At 45.1% G+C, this 20,074-nt stretch overlaps 1 protein-coding gene across 3 annotated transcripts in view; it reads right to left on the bottom strand.

The window, feature by feature from the left end:
• ap1ar (adaptor related protein complex 1 associated regulatory protein) overlaps positions 1-20,074 on the bottom strand; it is a 102,812-nt gene that overhangs the window by 14,537 nt on the left and 68,201 nt on the right. For all 3 annotated transcript variants that reach the window (XM_069926190.1, XM_069926191.1, XM_069926192.1), the window contains 3 exons: positions 19,176-19,274; positions 14,229-14,293; positions 3,806-3,882 (listed from right to left, as the gene is read on the bottom strand). In XM_069926190.1, the coding sequence (XP_069782291.1) occupies positions 3,806-3,882; positions 14,229-14,293; positions 19,176-19,274 (241 nt within the window). The remainder of the gene's footprint in view (positions 1-3,805; positions 3,883-14,228; positions 14,294-19,175; positions 19,275-20,074) is intronic.

Raw genomic sequence — 20,074 nt, 5'->3', positions numbered from 1 at the left:
TTATAATTTTTTTACATCAGTTATATTTGACTCCAGAGAAACTGAAAAAATATGGGTTTAGTAATTCAGACTCTTGTTTTAGATGTGGGTTATGTACTGGAAGTTTTTTTACATGTTGTTTGGTCTTCTGTTAAAGTACAACCATTTTGGGAAGGAATTAGGTTGGTTTTGGAAAAATTATTTAAATTACCATTAGACTGATTGTTTTTTTTTGCTGGGCTATATGGTCTATTTGAAGGGATTGGGGTTGGATAAATTTCAGATCGCATTTGTACGTTTAGTGTTATCTGTCACCAAGACACAAGAGCAACTTGTCCGTGAACTACTCTTTGCAGACGATGCCGCTTTAGTTGCCCATTCAGAGCCAGCTCTTCAGCGCTTGACGTCCTGTTTTGCAGAAACTGCCAAAATGTTTGGCCTGGAAGTCAGCCTGAAGAAAACGGAGGTCCTCCATCAGCCAGCTCCCCACCATGACCTCCAGCCTCCCCCCCACATCTCCATTGGGCACACAAAACTCAAAACGGTCAACCAGTTTACCTATCTCGGCTGCACCATTTCATCAGATGCAAGGATTGACAATGAGATAGACAACAGACTCGCCAAGGCAAATAGCGCCTTTGGAAGACTACACAAAAGAGTCTGGAAAAACAACCAACTGAAAAACCTCACAAAGATTAGCGTATACAGAGCCGTTGTCATACCCACACTCCTGTTCGGCTCCGAATCATGGGTCCTCTACCGGCATCACCTATGGCTCCTAGAACGCTTCCACCAGCGTTGTCTCCGCTCCATCCTCAACATTCATTGGAGCGACTTCATCTCCAACATCGAAGTACTCGAGATGGCAGAGACCGACAGCATCGAATCCACGCTGTTGAAGATCCAACTGCGCTGGGTAGGTCACGTCTCCAGAATGGAGGACCATCGCCTTCCCAAGATCGTGTTATATGGCGAGCTCTCCACTGGCCACCGAGACAGAGGTGCACCAAAGAAGAGGTACAAGGATTGCCTAAAGAAATCTCTTGGTGCCTGCCACATTGACCACCGCCAGTGGGCTGATATCGCCTCAAACCGTGCATCTTGGCGCCTCACAGTTCGGCGGGCAGCAACCTCCTTTGAAGAAGACCGCAGAGCCCACCTCACTGACAAAAGACAAAGGAGGAAAAACCCAACACTCAACCCCAACCAACCAATTTTCCCTCGCAACCGTTGCAACCGTGTCTGCCTGTCCCGTATCGGACTTGTCAGCCACAAACGAGCCTGCAGCTGACGTGGACATTACCCCTCCATAAATCTTCGTCCGCGAACCCAAGCCAAATGGAGAAGAGAAGAGTTATCTGTAGCACTAAAATGTGTAGATAGTACTTGGAACGATAACGTGGAGATTAATATAGCATGTTGGCATAATGAATTGAGAGTTTGTATTACTACAGGAAAAATTACATGCAACTTGCATGATAATTCCTTTTTTGTTAAAATGTGGTCTTATTTGGAATATATGAATTTGAAAATTCTTCAAAATATTGTATATATTCTGTTCTGTTTTTATATTTGGCTCCCCTTAAGGGAGCTGGCTGAAGAGGTGAGAGAGTGGGGAGGGGTTCTTGTTTTGTTTTATATATATATATATATAAAAAAATAGATTTTTTTTGTTATTTCATTGTATGAAGTTCAAAAATCTTTTAAATAAAGTTTAAAAAAACCCATTTGTGATTGCGTGGCTAAACACAGCTCCATATCCACCTATAAATTCCAGAATGACACCACAGTCATGGGCAGGATCTCTAACAAAAGTCAGAGTACAGAAGGAAGATAAAGGGACGATGGCTTCATGCCAAAACAACCACTTCCTCAATGGTAACAAGAACTGGATGTAGACTTTTGGACGAAGGGTGGAGCTCAGAAGACAGCCTCAATTCCTAGGGGTAAGCATCTCCAGTGACTTGTCTTGGTCTATGCACGTTGATGCAATGACCAAGCACATCAGCAGTTCCACTTCCTCAGAAGCCTGACAAATTTAGCATGTCATCTGAATCTCTTAACAACTTCTACAGGTGCACCTCAAAGCATTCTAAAAGGATATATCACTGTGTGGTAAAGGAACTACTCCACTAAAGAGTACAAGTAACTCTAGAGGGTTGTGAACGTGGCTCAGGCCATCACACAAACCACCTTGTATCCATTGACCCACTATAATGACTCCTTTGTTCCATACCAATTTTGTTCTGTGTCTTGCTTGTACTATGTGCAAGATGTCTAAATGGTCTGCTTGTACAACAATCTCTATCACTGCACCCTGGTACACTCAACAATAAATTTGAACTTAAAGTGGTACAAACTTTGTAGTGGTCATTTGTCCCATCTGCAAAAAAAAAGGCAAGATGGGCTTTCTCCACTTATCTGGAATAACATTTCCAGATGTGAATATCAATACTGTGTTAGCACAAGGGAAAAATGTCATGGCTTGTCAAAGATTCTGCAAAGTCTGGTGCTCAAATTATATTTAAGATGTCCTCGTTCACAACCTTTAACAGAAGAGTGGTTCCAAGCAGAGTAAAATAAATAAATAAATTGCTAAATAAAGTTGTGCCCTAGAGCAATATTTTGAAGAAATTTCTGAAACTGCACTGAAATTCAGAAAAGAGGCAAGATCCAGGATGAGTTCTGGGGCAACAGCCATAATTGGATGTTCTACTGATAGTACTGTGTACTGGGGAGAATAAGGATGCATAAAAAGCAAAATCTGAATAATACAGATAAAAGTTGGAGTGGTCAACTTCAAGCAATTGCGTCAAAGCAAACAACAATTCTGAAAGTATTCTGGGTGCAAAACATTGATGGAGATCAGAGAAGACAGGGAAAGCCAAAACAGTGGATGGCATATAACAAATATTGGGTGAATGCAAAAGTGAACCTTTAGACAAGAACATGTTGAAACTTTCAAAGACAAGGAAGAGTGTCCCAGTGACACCGTGGACAAGGTATAGACATTATGAAGCTGAAAATTCATAGCACAGATAAGATGTGGGAATGTGAACATCAGCAAAGCATCAAACAGTGATGTTTGAACGATTGAGCAGCTGGGAGAAAAATAAAGTGATAAGATAATGCTGTAAACCTTTGGTCAAATGGAAAGGCAGTTTTCTTTTTTTTTTGGCTGAAAATTTAGAGACCTTTATGAACCTGTGCTGAAAAGAAATCAGATAACAGCATCAGTATTTGAACTGAATGTGGTAAAAAGGATTAGAAATGACCTTTCATTTTGGACACAGATGGAAGCTGATCGGTGAACAGTGCTGTTACTACATTGCACCACGCTGATATTGGAAAAGGAAAAATCTAAAAATGGTACTTTTTTTGAGTCCATTGTAGATATGGTAGAAGAGGTGGCTGGGGGAGAAGGGCTAACTTTGAACACCTTAGATCGATGCATAAAAGGATGATGCTCTGAAGGAGAAATTTTGAAAGAATGATTAATTGTATCAAAACCTGCAAAAGTTTGAAAATAAAGGTCAAGAGTCATGGACACAATCACAAATTTTACACTGATGATTTTGACAAGGGCATCACTAGTGCTGGTGTGACACACCAAAGAGAGCAGAATGGAGATGGGGAGCTAAGTGGAATGCAGACTAAATGCAAATTTGCCTGTGAAAATTATGTTCCAAGATTTTTGCTCAATCCTCTGTCCATTTTCAAGCTCAAATGTCACCCAAAGGCAGCCAAAATAATGACATTTTAAGAAAGTATTTATGGGTTTGACAGAATTTGGGAGAACATTCTGTCTTCTAGTTGACAAACTTACTGTGCTGGTTCCTGAAAGCTTCAGATTGAGATTTTGCCTGCTGCAAGTATGATTCAAAGTCTTCTTCCTCTGTTTCACTGCACAAAAGAGTAGAAAAATAATATACTAAATTGAGCACACCATCAATTTTAAATATATTTAGAAATGATTTAATAAATGCTTGGTCTCAGTAAGGGGAAATGCAACTATTAAAACAAATCTGTGTAGCAACTGTGTCACAGTGTGACATGAAGAACGAGAAAATGACCAGACGTAGTTGAGTCGAAGTTCAATAAAAATCCTTGACTCAAAGAGTCACCTCCAGGTTTTTAAAGCCCCACACATTCCAAATGATGTCATCGCACTATGTCATGACGTCACCTGGAACCTCCCAAGCTGGTTCGATTAAGCCTCCGGTGAGCTGCTACGTGACCCCGCGCCCCCCCCCCCCCCTTCGTGTGCCTATGCAACCGTTCCACCAGGCCATTCAATTGCAGTGGCAGGCTGTTGTGTGGTGGAGCTTCATTCCAGCAGTTGCGACAAAACGCCCCAGAGTGCGGAGGTAAACTGTGGGCCTCTGTCAGAGGTGACGTGTGTGGGTAAGCCAAACTGAGATATGAGGCAGGAATAAAAGCTCTTGTGCATGAATCCGTCAATGAGACCAACGTAGGAACCAACTCCGGCCACCTAGTGAATCTGTCGATGACTGTTAAGAAGTTCCTAGACCCTTATGACACTGGAAGTGGGCTGACAATGACAACATGCACATGGTCAAATCTGGGCTGCAGTGGCTGGAAAGGCTGAAGTGGCACCTTCAGGTGACTTTGCACTTTTGCAGATTGGCAGTCCGTGCACCCCTTTGCCCAGTACATGACCTTTTAGTCCATGTCATACAAACGTCAGCTATCAAGCAGACCACCACTCGAATTCAGGGGTGGGACAGTCCGTGAATGGCATTGAAAATACTATGTCACCATGCAGCAGGGACGATAGGGTGAGGCTGACTTGTGGACACGTCGCACAGGAGAGTGGTACCTTGTGGCCCAAAAGCTACATCTCTGTCTAATGATCTGATGTCCCAAGAACTCAATAGAAAACTGCCCAAATTTGCACTTGGCAGGGTTCACAGTTAGCCCGAACACCTGTAGGCAGTGGCAGAGTAAACACAGACCTTGGAGGTGCTCTTTGTGGGAGTGGTTGGTAATGAGTATGTCGTCGCATATGAAAAGAAAGTCCATGCCATGCTCCACTGTGTCCATCAGTCACTGGAATGTTTGTGCATTTTTGACCTCAAAAGGTATTCTCACAAAAATTCAAAGAGGCCAAATAGTGTTATGATGGTGGTCTTGGGCACATCCTCCAGGTTTACAGCTATTTGGTGGTAGCCATGCACCAGGTTAATTTTAGAAAATATCCTGGTCCCATGATTAGTTGTAAAGTCCTGTGTATGGGGCATGGGGTAGCGACCTGCAGTGGTAGCATCCTTGAGATGCCTGTAATCTCCACAAGGTCTCAAGTCACCTGTGGTTTTGGACACCGCATGCAGCGTGGAAACCCACAGGCTATCAGACCAGCGTGTGATTTCAAGTTCCTCCATTTTGTGGAACTTTTGTTTTGCAAGCCGTATATTGTCAGGCTTGGGCATGTGGAGGAGGTCATTGGTGAGGATGTGGTGTGCGACGCCATGTTTGGGTGTTTCAGTGGAGAAACAAGGTAGTGACAATGTCCGGAAACTCTGCAAGAAGTTTGGTGAATTTGTTATTCGAGTAGTCTATGGCGTCCGGATGCAGGATGGGTAGTTTGGCTTTTCCAAAGCGGAATGTCAGGGATGTTGTGTTGTTCACCAACCAGCACCCTTTCAAGTCCACCATCAGCAAGTGGGCTCTGAGGAAGTCATGGCTGGGACACAGTAGCAAGAATGAACTTCCATGTGTTTACTGTTGCCAAGATTCAGGGGTATAGACCATGTGCCGTACGTACGAATCAAACTGTTATTCATCACAGTGAGCACCGGACCCACATTCCTGGTATAGGTGTCAAACTGAAGAAGGAAGGACATTAACCTTCACACCTGTGTCAACTAGAAATTTGCACTGGGAGAGTTTGTCCCGGAATTAGAGTAGGCTGTTACGATGGCCAGCCGCCGTAGCCATTGTCACGGAGTCATGCTTATCTGAGAAAACATGCGCACTCGTAGCTGATACTTGTGAAGCTGGGTACTAATTTCTGTGGGCCTTGCACCAGGCTGTTTCGCACGCCATAGAATGCCATGCTCCACTGTGTCCATCAGTCCCTGGAATGTTTGTGCATTTTTGACCTCAAAAGGTATTCTCACAAAAATTCAGAGGCCAAATAGTGTTATGATTGTGGTCTTGGGCACATCCTCCAGGTTTACAGGTATTTGGTGGTAGCCATGCACCAGGTCAATTTTAGAAAATATCCTGGTCCCATGAAGATTAGTTGTAAAGTCCTGTGTATGGGGCATGGGGTAGCGACCTGCAGTGGTAGCATCCGTGAGATGCCTGTAATCTCCACAAGGTCTCAAGTCACCTGTGGTTTTGGACACCGCATGCAGCGTGGAAACCCACAGGCTATCAGACCAGCGTGTGATTTCAAGTTCCTCCATTTTGTGGAAATCTTGTTTTGCAAGCCGTAAATTGTCAGGCTTGGGCATGCGGAGGAGGTCATTAGTGAGGATGTGGTGTGCGGAGGCCACGGTCCGGGCAGAGAGATGGAGGCGGCGGCCCCGGTCCGGGCACAGGGAGAGCAGTGGCGGCCCCGGTCCGGGCACAGGGAAAGCAGCGGCGGCCCTGGCCCCGGTCCGGGCAGAGGGTAGGTGGCGGCGGCCCCGATCCGGGCAGGAGAAAGGGGGAGACGGCGGCCCCGGCCTCGGTCGAGTGAGGCAGGCAGAGGCCCCGGTCCAGGTAGAGAGGTGGAGGCGGCGGCCCCGGTCTGGGCACAGGGAGAGCAGCGGCGGCCCCGGCCCCGGTCCGGGCAGAGGGTAGGCGGCGGCGGCGGCGGCCCCGGTCCAGGCAGGAGCAAGAGGAGGCCCCGGCCTCGGTCGAGTGAGGCAGGCGGAGGCCCCGGTCTGGGCAGAGAGGTGAAGGCGGCGGTCCCGGTCCGGGCAGAGGGAGAGTAGCGGCGGCCGCGGCCCTGGTCCGGGCAGAGGGTAGGCGGCGGCGGCCCTGGTCCGGGCAGTATGGACCGACCTAGGAGGGGAGGCAGGCCCCTCCAGCCCGGGTAAGAAAACTGCATAGAAGGCCACTCCGATATAAAACCTACGACCCAAGGACCTCGCTGCCACGTCCCTGCTTGCTTGGCCACAGCACACGAACCATGGGTGTAAAGGGTGGGGCCAGTACTGCGCGCACTGCACTCCACCTAAAAGCTCCTTTGCGCAGGCCCGAGGACAGGTCCACGTCCTCCCCCTCCACGTCCTCCCCCTCCACGTCCTCCCCCCTCCACGTCCTCCCCCCTCCACGTCCTCCCCCCTCCACGTCCTCCCCCCTCCACGTCCTCCCCCCTCCACGTCCTCCCCCCTCCACGTCCTCCCCCCTCCACGTCCTCCCCCCTCCACGTCCTCCCCCCTCCACGTCCTCCCCCCTCCACGTCCTCCCCCCTCCACGTCCTCCCCCCTCCACGTCCTCCCCCCTCCACGTCCTCCCCCCTCCACGTCCTCCCCCCTCCACGTCCTCCCCCCTCCACGTCCTCCCCCCTCCACGTCCTCCCCCCTCCACGTCCTCCCCCCTCCACGTCCTCCCCCCTCCACGTCCTCCCCCCTCCACGTCCTCCCCCCCTCCACGTCCTCCCCCCTCCACGTCCTCCCCCCTCCACGTCCTCCCCCTCCAAAGACACTCACAAACTCAAGCTAGCATGCTGGAACATCAGAACCATGCTAGACAAGGCTGACAGCCACCGACCTGAATGTCGGTCTGCCCTCATTGCACATGAACTCCTCAGACTTGACATCGACATAGCCGCTCTCAGTGAAATCCGCCTGGCAGATGTAGGCAGCCTCCAAAAACGCGGCGCAGGCTACACACTCTACTGGTCTGGCAAGCCTTTGGATGAACGATGCCTATCTGGTGTTGGCTTCATGGTCAAGAACTCCATTGCCTCCAAACTCGAAAACCTCCCGACAGGCCACTCGGACCAGATCATGTCCATGCGACTCCCCCTTCAAAACAAGCATCGCATCACCCTCATCAGTGTCTATGCTCCAACCCTCCAGGCAGAACCAGCAGAAAAGGACAAGTTCTACACTGACCTGCGCAACCTCATTCAACGCACCCCTACAGCCGACAAGGTTGTCATCCTTGGCGACTTCAACGCTCGCGTCGGCAAAGACTCAGAAACCTGGCCAGGAATCCTGGGCAAGCATGGTGTCGGCAAGTGCAACGACAATGGGCGCCTCCTGTTGGAGCTCTGCGCAGAACAGCGGCTTGTCATTACAAACACCCTTTTTCAGCAGAGGGACAGCCTGAAGACTACCTGGATGCATCCCCGATCCAAACACTGGCACCTCCTGGACTACGTCCTGGTGCGAGAAAGAGACAAACGAGATGTGCTCCACACCAGGTTCATGCCCAGCGCGGAATGCCACACTGACCACCGGCTGGTTCGCTGCAAGCTCAACCTTCACTTCAAGCCAAAGTCCAGGAACAGTCAAGCCCCCAGAAAGAGGCTCAATGTTGGAAACCTGCAGTCAGACGAAGTGAGAGGAAACTTCCAGGCAAACCTCAAAGCAAAGCTCGAGGATGCAATCCGCCTCACGGACTCGTCCCCTGAAACCCTCTGGGTTCAGCTGAAGACTACCATACTGCAATCCACTGAAGAGGTACTGGGCTTCTCCTCCAGGAAAAACAAGGACTGGTTCGACGATAACAGCCAGGAAATCCAGGAGCTGCTGGCAAAGAAGCGAGCTGCCCACCAGGCTCACCTTACAAAGCCGTCCTGTCCAGAGAAGAAACAAGCCTTCCGTCGCGCATGCAGCCATCTTCAGCGGAAACTCCGGGAGATCCAAAATGAGTGGTGGACTAGCCTCGCCAAGCGAACCCAGCTCAGCGCGGACATTGGCGACTTCAGGGGTTTCTACGAGTCCCTAAAGGCTGTGTACGGCCCCTCACCCCAAGTCCAAAGCCCGCTGCGATGTGTTGGGTGGTAAAATCAAAAACTACGTATCAGTTATTTGTATTCCTGCCCCAAACCTGTGATCTGGATTTCCAGACTTAAATGCCCGTGATCTGGCTCTCAGCAGGTCCTGGATTTCATTGTTCATCCAGGGCTTCTGGTTGGCAAAAACACTGAACAATTTGGTGCAGACACACTCATCCACAGCTGTTTTAATGTGTATGGATGAAGAGACAGAGATTAGCACCTTCATATTCCTGTGAGTCCATATTTTAGAAGTCCTCTCTTAGAACCAGCCCTATAAGGAAGACATACCAATGCCTCTACTTTGCAAGTCTGAGGAGATTTGGCATGTCATTGAATACTCCATTGGGCACACAAAACTCAAAACGGTCAACCAGTTTACCTATCTCGGCTGCACCATTTCATCGGATGCAAGGATTGACAACGAGATAGACAACAGACTCGCCAAGGCAAATAGCGCCTTTGGAAGACTACACAAAAGAGTCTGGAAAAACAACCAACTGAAAAACCTCACAAAGATAAGCGTATACAGAGCCGTTGTCATACCCACACTCCTGTTCGGCTCCGAATCATGGATCCTCTACCGGCATCACCTACGGCTCCTGGAACGCTTCCACCAGCGTTGTCTCCGCTCCATCCTCATCATTCATTGGAGCGACTTAATCCCTAACATCGAAGTACTCGAGATGGCAGAGACCGACAGCATCGAGTCCACGCTGCTGAAGATCCAGCTGCGCTGGGTGGGTCACGTCTCCAGAATGGAGGACCATCGCCTTCCCAAGATTGTGTTATATGGCGAGCTCTCCACTGGCCACCGTGACAGAGGTGCACCAAAGAAGAGGTACAAGGACTGCCTAAAGAAATCTCTTGGTGCCTGCCACATTGACCACCGCCAGTGGGCTTATATCGCTTCAAACCGTGCATCTTGGCGCCTCACAGTTCGGCGGGTAGCAACCTCCTTCGAAGAAGACCGCAGAGCCCGCCTCACTGACAAAAGACAAAGGTGGAAAAACCCAACACCCAACCCCAACCTACCAATTTTCCCCTGCAACCATGTCTGCCTGTCCCGCATCGGACTTGTCAGCCACAATCGAGCCTGCAGCTGACGTGGACATTTACCCCCTGCATAAATCTTCGTCTGCGAAGCCAAGCCAAAGAAGAAGAAGAATGTCTGCACGGGTGGCCGCTGTTTGAGGTTTATCAAAATCCTCGTCAGCCAACATGAGGCGAATGTCTTCTGGCATATGCTCTCAAAACAACTGCTTGAAGAGAAGGCAAGTCCTAAGGGGCACGGTCCCTCAGGCCATCGAAATGGAGGAGTTTTGCAGCTCGTTCGCACCGTGAGAGACCATAAATCCAGAGAAGGAGCGCTTTTAGGGCTTCATACTTGCCGAGAGCTGGTGGGTCCCGAAGGAAATCCACTACTCAATTGGCCGTGTTCTGGTCAAGGGTGCTTAGTCCATGACAGTACTTTGTGGCATCCACTTCTATCTTTTGAATATGGAACTGCACCTCAGCCTGCCTGAACCAAACTTCGCGTTGAGTGGTCCAAAATAAAGGGAGTTTGAGTGAAACTGTTGCATTGTCCGTGTTGTGTTCAAAATCCGTTTGGGCCTGTCGGGGTCACCAATGTAGCAACTGTGTCACAGTGTGAAATTAAGAATGAGAAAATGACCAGACGTAGTCGAGTTGAAGTTCAATAAAAATCCTTACTCAGTCACGCACAACTTTTGAAAACCCCACATGTTCCAAATAATATTATCGCACTGCGATGTCATGACATCACTCGCTGCTACATTTGCAAGTATCAGGCAAATTCCTCATAATTTAAGTGGTAAAAAAGTGTTGGAATTTACAAAACATGTCCCTGGACAGCAATGTCATGGACCGATTGGGTGGAAAGGCTGGATTCTGTAGCATTCTGTTTCAATAGCAGAGTGGTGAATAGATGTAGCATTTATAAGCACTGCAAGTTAATTAAAATTAACATCTTAAACAAGATAATGGGGCAAACCATCTGCTGCTCAGAGAACACCTTCGGTCACTTTTTCCCCCCCCCAGGGAGTTGGACAGATTCTTGTTGCGAGGCTGGCTCCTAGCACAGTGGCCTGACCAAATGCAGTATACTGGAGAACACAGGAAGGAGCAGTGCAAGTAACTGCCAATGCTCCTAGTATTGTGTGGTTAGGCGAAAGTTAATCAGGTGGTTCATTGCCTTTTAAAGCAGTCAATGAATTTAAACATTTATGAATACAAGGAAAATCCAGCAATAGAAAATTAAAACTACTTAAATATAAAAAAAATTCACAAGCCTTCAGACCAAAATAACTAACTGCTTTTAAATCAACAAATTAAAGAGCTCCCTATGGCTAATTTCTCTTTGAATCTGTTCTGGTGCCAGGATACAGGATTAGTGGGCATGTTTCTCTAGCAAGCCCCTGAAAGCTCATGCTCCTGTGGGACTCGTGTGCTCAGAGCAGCACTGGTGGCAGAGTAGAAATCATCCCTCCTGCTTTAAGCTCATGCAAGTGCTGCAGGTCCCACAGAAGGAATGTCCCCAGAGTGGAAGGTTGGAAGGTCTGACCACTAGTGTCACTTGGGGGGGGGGCATTACACCAAAATGACTGTATAAAATTTTTGTGCAGTGTTTCAGCAAAAATTTAATCTTTTTTTAATATAAAATATCCCCGTTGTTTGTTATAACAAAACTTTTTTTGGAAGCCCAACATACATGTATTAATATACCTACAAGGCTAAAACTCTATGAATATTTAATTTTTCAACTTTCTAATGAGCTCCAGTCAGACCCAACTTCAACGACGCTTTGAATTACGTAGTTTCAAATGGAGGATGAAGAACAATTAAATCAGCCCTTTGCTGACCTTGGTCCCAATATACAATGAATGGAAGATCACTTCCTCTTGTAGTAAGAGAGTTAATAATTATCTAAGAATTATTCTTTTCTTTTGGAAGTGGCATGGGAAAATATTAAAATGGTTATCAAAATATGTAAATATCCTGACATCATTTTACATCAAAGAAACCTGGGCAAAGATATTCAGTTAACATTGATCAACTTTTTCTTTGAAGGGCTTCCTTACTTTCTTTCGATCCCTAAAAAGGCATCTGAAGGAAGGAGAGCAGATCACCATTGTTTGAAAATGGAGCTTGTTCAGCAGACTCATGGATGAACTCAGTTTAGGTTCTCAAAGGGAGAGAAATTGGATGGAGTTTAATCGCTACTCAGAAGATGTTGGAAAATTCAGGATCCAGTGACCAAGATGGGTAAAGGAGAAGCCAAAGATATTTACCAACTCCTCATTTGTTATTGGAAACCAGCGAAGCAAAGAAGTAGGTTTGAAATAGCTGGTGATGAATAAACCTGGGGCTTAACTCAATGCCACATTGGCATTTCATTAAATATTCCTATTTTGAGACATGCCAGAGCAGACTCAATGGGCTGGATGGCCCACATTTGCTTATATTTTATGGTCTTAAACCAGTGGTTCTCAACCTTTTTGTTCCCACATATATCACCTTAAGTCATCCCCAACTAACCACAGAACACCCATGACATTCTATGCCATAGGTGCTGTGGTTAGTAAGGAATAACTTAAGGTAGTATATGAGTGGAGTGGGAAGGTTGAGAACCACTGTCTTCGACGCAAGGACAGGATTTCTCTTGTTCTCATTTACCAGCCTCCACATTCAACATACTATCCTCCGCAAATTCTGCCAGCTGCAATGTGATCCCACGACCAGACACATTTTCCCCTCTCCTCCCCTCTCCACAGGGAGATTTGCCTCAGTGACTCCCCCATGCATTCATCCCTTCCACTAATTGCCCCCTTGGTACCTACCCCTGTGAAGCAACACTTCACTTGTGAATCTGCAGAAGTTGTCTACTACATCCGATGCTTCCATTGTGGTCTCTTCTATATCAGAGAGACTGGATGCAGACTGGGAGATAATGTCATTGAGCACCTTTGCCTTGTCTGCTGCAATACCGTGGACCTCCTTGTGGCCAACCATTTTAATTCCACACCCCACTCCCACACCGATGTGTCTGTCTATGGCCTCGTGCACTGCCAAACTAAGGAAAAGCACCTAATATTCTGTCTGTGCACTCTAATCAGATGGCATTAACATCTTCTCCAGTTTCCATTAGGACCTTGCCCTGCTTTTCTCTCTCTCTCTCTCTTCTTTCCTCCAGCTCTCAACCCCTTCCCATTCAGAGTGCTGTCTCCTCTCCTCATCAACCCAGCTTTTTTTTCCCCTTCTAACCCTATCACCCGTGTCTTCCAGCCCAAGGGCCTAAATCCCTTCCCATTCAGAGAGCTGTCTCTTCTCATCAACCCAGCCTTTTTTTCCCCCCTTCTACCCCTATGACCCGTGTCTTCTAGCCCAAGGGGCTAAACCCCTTCCCATTCAGAGAGCTGTCTCTTCTCCTCATCAACCCAGCCTTTTTTTCCCCTTCTACCCCTATGACCCGTGTCTTCTAGCCCAAGGGCCTAAACCCCTTCCCATTTAGAGAGCTGTCTCCTCTCCTCACCAACCCAGCTTTTTTTTCCCCTTCTACCACCATCACCCGTGACTTCCAGCCCAAGGGCCTAAACCCCTTCCCATTCAGAGAGCTGTCTCCTCTCCTCATCAACCCAGCTTTTTTTTTCCCTTTTACCCCTATCACCTGTGTCTTCTAGCCCAAGGCCTATACTCCTCCCTTGTCCCTCCCCCCCACCCCCCCCCCCCCCCACCACTTTATCCACATGGTTTTTGCTTATACCTTGAAGGGCTCAGGCCCAAAAGGTTGGATTGATATCTTTGCTCCACAAGGAACGCTGCATGACTTGCTGTGGTTCGCCAACACTTTCGACTAATGAGTGTCTGCTGACTTCCCTGCTTCCCTTTTTAATGCAAGTGCTGAAGCAAATTGTGAAACTGCAACTACCGCTGGCCAAGACTGGGCAACATAGCCTATATGAGTACAATACAAAAGTCTGCAGTCATCATTGAAATAAAATCACATTGCTGGTGAAAGTCAGCGGGTCAGTGTCCTTCATATCACAAAGATTAAATGATAGGAAGGGTTCAACCTGAAATGTTGGCTGTGAATCTTTATCTTTGCTATAAAAAGTTCACTGAGTTTCTCCAACATTGAGTTTTTATTTTGAGTTGGCCTACATAATTTTTCAAACAATTTAATTACTCATTTCCCCAGCTCCTAAACAATGGAAGAACATACATGCAAGCAACTGAGTGACAACAGAAAAGCTTTAATATGAAGTCTCACCCTTTTTGTTGGTCAGGGGTCACAGCAGACTTAGCCTTCTGCTTCATCTTTTGTAGCCTTTGTTGCTATAAATCATAGAGATTGATTAGTGCATCATCTTTGCATGCAAAATATTACACATTAAGTTGCAGACCAGAACCCAGAAGAGCGCGAGAAGCAAATTGTGATTCTGCAAATTACAGTCAATGAGAATAAATTCAATAGTGGATGGCTGTAAAGGTCATGGCAAGGAAGTAAAGAATATCTAAAAACCTTGAAAACAAGATCTTTTTAAATATTTTATCTTAAAATTAACATACCAATTATTCAGTTAGTCTAAATTTAATCTAGTCTGCCTTTCTCTTTTGCATATTAATGTTTCCTGATTATTTTAGGAGTTTGTAGTTCCATCAAATATTTCCCACCAAGTCAAAGCAATGACCAAATACACAGGGAAGTGGACAGAGTCATATGCAGTTAACAAAGAAACATCAAAAAAAATTAAATGATTTTTGTAGGTATTGAATTTTGCAACCAGAAGCCCCAACACAGCTAAATATAGTGGGAGGTGGTGTTGAAAAGTTAATTTAAAGGTGGGGGGGGGAGGAGGAGGGGAGAGCGCGACCAAGAGCGAGTGCGAGAGAGAACACAAACACACAGCTTAGGGGGAGAATTCTGGAGCTTCAGGGCCACAGGGTTAATGAAATGGTGAAAGGAGTGGGAGGTACATAAAAGGCCAGAGTTAAAGGAACACACAATTCATGGCTGATCGTAGGGTTGGAGGAATTCACATGGAGAAACAATGCCAAGGTGGGATTAGAACACAAAAATTAAGGCTGTGGTGTGACAGAGTGCCCACATCTCAGAAGAAAATTATACAAGTATTCTTCACTCACGAAATAGCTCAAATTCTACTTTTATGTTTCAGTATGCAGTACCTATTTAATTTACTGTGAATAATGATTTTCAGGATTACAAATTTGAACAAGACAGCAGGTTAAAGCTGAGCAAGACAATGACGGTTAGATATAGATAGCATAAAATGTGTCATTTATGGTGGTCAGGGAATTATCTGGAGGTAACAGAACCATGGATGAAGATACGAGCTGAGTTCGAAGAGAGAGGTGGCTACTAATGACAACAAATATAGCTCAGCTCAATAAGTCTGGTTTAGATTAAAAAAGTCTCCAAGGGGATGAAGGTGAGGGTTTGCATTGTAACTCATAGACACTATGCTTTAATCAGTTCATTATATTAATGGAGAAACCTGTGGCATTTCTAGAACTGGATGTCAGACAGGCATTTTGACAACAAAAACAAAAATAAAGTATGAGGTTGGTGTTGTCATTGAGCAACTCACCACAGATCTTGTTTTCTGATTGTGTGTGCTGCTATTCCCTGACACAAAGGAGAAAGTGCCTATTAGATCTTTAGGAGTACTACAGAAGTAATGGAGCAGAATTGGGAAGTGGAGCATTTGAAGATTCCGCTGACTCCAGGTAGAAAAGCAAGAGAACTGGACAAGGCTAGGTTTAATTGGTTGAAAGCAGTTTCTCATGACTTTTGTTTTCATCTCTCTTAAACACATTTTTTGTAGGTTATTAAGCTTCTGATATATTTTCTTAAGTGATGTGGTCTGAGGCCTAGAATTTCACTCACAAAAATCTTTTGCTTCTGTGTCGTTGCATACAGGACCTGCAGCAATTTTTGCCAGATGCTATTCACGCTAGATTTTCACCTGCACATGTTGCATAATTCTGTACATAGAAGAGATGGCAATAGCTTTGCAAATGTTCATCAACTGTAAGACACTTTAGTTCTGCCCACCACTGAAACTGACTAGTCCTCATTCATGTTGTTACCTGAAAGTGGAAGTTATAATATTTGCTGCCAATTAATAATTAAACATCCCCCTTCTCAATGACCTTAGATTCATGCACCAGTGCTTAAAGATGTTATACATGCATCCATGTTAAGCCCAATCGGTGGATGGATCATCCACTCCTTACTTCATCTTGAGAACTGCACCATCACAGAAAGCTATATTCTGCCAATTGTATTCACTCTACATGGTATCAAGAAACAGCAAAGTGGACTTGATGCAACAAGCTATGGAACTCCAGACAACTTCTCCGATGCAGTACTGAAGACCTATGCTCCTGAACAGCCATGCTTCCACAATCAAACTATCCCAGTACAGTTACAACACTCTCATCTAATCATACATGTTGAGAATTGCCTAGTTATACCCCATATACAACAAAAAACTGGACAATCTAGTTTGGTTAATTACTGCCCAAACAGCGTACTCAAAGAGTTACCGACAATGTTATCAAGGGCCAGTTCTTCACCATTAACCTGCTCTCCAAAACCCAGTTTTGATTTTACCAGCAATGCTGGGCTCCAGACTTCAACACGAACACAGTATCAAAAATGAACGAAACAAATGAGTTCCAGAGTTAAGGTAAGAATGACTGCCTTTGACTGTGGCATTTGACTGCGTGGCATCATATAAAAAAGGAAGTCTGTGGTTGTCAGAGATCAATCAACCCTGCTCCTGGACATCACAGGAAGAATTCCTCAGGGTGGTGTCCTTCAGCTGCTCTCTGGCAGAAGTGGGGATATTTGCACAATGTTCCGATCCACTTGCAACTCTTCAGTAAACGCAACAGCCCTTACCTGAATATTGTTTTACAGCTAAGTGACAGGAAACATTGTCTGGCACTTCTGTTGCAGGCCAGGTCAGATGCTGAGCATCCTGTAGGAGTGGTTCACTTCACACCCTGTAGGCTTTCTACTATGTAGAAGATATAGATTGGGGGTTAATGAACGTCTATACATTAATCTGAGCCCGTTACACAAATGCTGCATAACACCATCTAAGACAAGGTGAACTATTTTACTGTTAACTCGGGTTTGACTATCCAGCATCCTGGTTGCAAATATTGGGGATGTACTGAAAACTATAGGTAAAACCACAGGGATAAAAAAAACAACACACTGATCCAAAAAACACCATTTATTGTGCACCCATAATCTGCAATGAGCTGATCAGCTTGGGCTGAGAGAACTCCAACAGCATTGGAGGACAACTTGAACAATGGGAAAATGTACATCCAAGCATGGATGGCATGCAACTTGGGTTCCCTTTGCAGATTTTTGGTAATGCAAGGAAATGATACCGTGGACTTTCTTGTGGGTCCAGGGCAAAGATTTTCCCTTGTGACAAGGAGGAACCATTGGTCAACTGTTGTTGTTTATTTGATGCAGGGTGTGGGGACCTGGGTGTACGATGGATAGCTAAGAATGTTCAGATTGGGTCAAAAGGATAATAATGATCAGGCTAATTTTCTACTGAATAAGGTAAAGATTCTTTAGCTTTGGAGATTCATATGCAAATCTGTTCAGGCAGAGAAGTTCACCCCACATATGGTGGATCTCATCACCAATGCCTTTGAAAATTGCAGCCTCTGGCCATCATGCTGCATGGATGGTAGATAGGGGCCAGGGAAAAGCTTCCCAAGGCTCGTGGAGAATAAAACTGCCAGGCCCTTTGCTTCTTGTACGATTTCCATGGCAAAGTAGGATCTCCTCTTGCTGGAGACCTGGTAGAACAATAAATTGAAGTACACCAAAAGGTTTTTTTTAAAACCTTCTGAAAGCTCAAAAATCTCCCAAAGCAATCAAGCTCCACAATTACACTGATGATAGTAATAAATTTTGCCCAGGCTAATTACCAAACAAACTTGTCTTCAAATGGTGGGCCCCTTTTACTGCTGCAGATGGAGTTGTATTTATTGTTGATTCTAGTGAGAAGCACTACATTTTAGACCTTAAATTCAGGTCCATACACTCAAGAAACACAAGCTAAGTGATTGAATTTCTAGGCCTCATTGCTCAAGTCTCCAAGGTGTTGCACTGTTCACGATTGTTTAATTTTGTGTCATATTTCTCTATAATTCAGTGACAGACGATGACAAAAAAATTCACTGACATTCCACCAATCATCAGTGTTTGAAGAACACATTGAAACTATACCGATGAACAGCGACATGCTTGACTTTAAATTGTAATTTAATCAAAGAATCAAAATTCAAAGATATAGCAGAAAGTTGGCTACATTATTTTTGATTAATCATGGCAACAGGCCTTTCTGGCCCATAAGCCCTTGCCACCCAAATACACACATTTGACCTATTAACCTACAAACCCACACGTCTTTGGAACATGGGAGGAAACCCACGTCGACGTGGGCAGAATGAACAAACATTATCGGATTCAAACTCTGGTCGCTGGTACTGTAATAGTGTAAACTTTACACTGTGTTCTGATCATAAAACCATAGAATCAGACATTATGGATTACAGCAGTTAGAATTATTAAATAAGAATTGTAGTTAGGATGGCAGAACTCCAAGTGACTGAAATAGGCACCTGCAATAAAACATCAAATAATATTTGGAGCTGGCAGCATAATTACACCATTATATCCGAATCAGTTCTATAACACAGTTCTATGGCTGTTTTCTTTAAACATTGGTCTGTTCTGGTGAAATGTCAGTGAAAATTTTGTTATTGTTAAGTAAAACCTGAAAGGTCATTGTTAAATACAAAACAAAAAATGGGAATAACTCAAAATTGTTAAACTGATAACTTCAAATTAATCCTTTCATTCATTATGTTGCAGACATATGGAAACCAAAGTTTTGCTGCCTTTTAGATTACCACATCCGTTGAACTCAATGCACCATGATGACCTGCTCTAAAGAATGTTTCTAACTTTGCAGTTGTAAATGATAATTGGAAATTAGCACAGCCAGTATCTGTCTGGTGCAATCTGAACAAGATGAGGCCTTTGGCCATTACAAAACCTGATTGCAAAGTGCAAACATATTAAATAGGGCTGTTAACAAGATATGGGTAAAGGATTTTTCATCTGAGAAACCAAACAGGGGCTTGATGCCCTCACCTCCAATAGCTTTTTCTGCTTTGCTGCCCTGGCTGTTTCACGTTGTGCAGCATAAAATGCTTCTTCTTCTATTCTTAACTGTTCCTCTTGTGCAGCTAACTGCATGTGAATGAAATAAAAAGGTTAACAAAAATGATAAACCTCTCTAGAAATAAAATTGCATTACAAACATTTTGAGCAGTAATATACACAACACAAAATGCATAACCAGAAATTAAAGTGAAAAGAACATCATAAATTGGGGGATAAAAAAAAAAGTTAAGCAAAATAATAGCTTATATAAAGTTTCAGCATTTTCTTCTAAAACATTGTGAAATGTGGCTCAAGTCAATCATGAGACACTTATCAAAAATAGAGGAAAAATATGGGGTCCAGGAGAGAGCGTTAGGTGACAGCTTCAGAAGGACAGAGGCCAGGTGGATGGGGTCATGAGGGGAAAGAGGAGTCTGTTTGAACCTTGTGTTAGGAAATTTTGCTCACACTTAGCTTGGCCAAAAATATATCAAAGCCAGGTAAAATTGGGGATGGAGGCAAGTTGTGGGCCGGTGGGTGGGGTCAGTAATCAGTGGGCAGATGATAGTGGGGAAAAAAGGATTTACTTTGGTGCAGTCCTGGTCTGGCACAGCCGTTGTATTGTGAATGACCAGTGATCATCACTCCTCATAACAACATAGTCTCATCACCCCTGCAGTGCTCCAAAAAGAACGTTGCAGGGGGAAAAAATCCCTTTCCTGGTGTTTGTCAAACACTGAAATTGTTTTACCAGATTTCACTCAAGGAAATACCCAATTTAGATCACAAAATTTTGAAATTAAAAAGGCAGTCTTCAAATTTCTATGCAAGTATTCCTATCAATTGTTCAAATAACTTTTTAAAAAATGTATCTATTCCTCCTTTGG

Source organism: Narcine bancroftii, chromosome 3, assembly GCF_036971445.1.
Source record: "Narcine bancroftii isolate sNarBan1 chromosome 3, sNarBan1.hap1, whole genome shotgun sequence".
NCBI lineage: Eukaryota > Metazoa > Chordata > Chondrichthyes > Torpediniformes > Narcinidae > Narcine > Narcine bancroftii.
The sequence above is the reverse complement of the archived record's forward strand: the minus strand, read 5'-3'. Positions and strand labels throughout refer to the sequence as shown.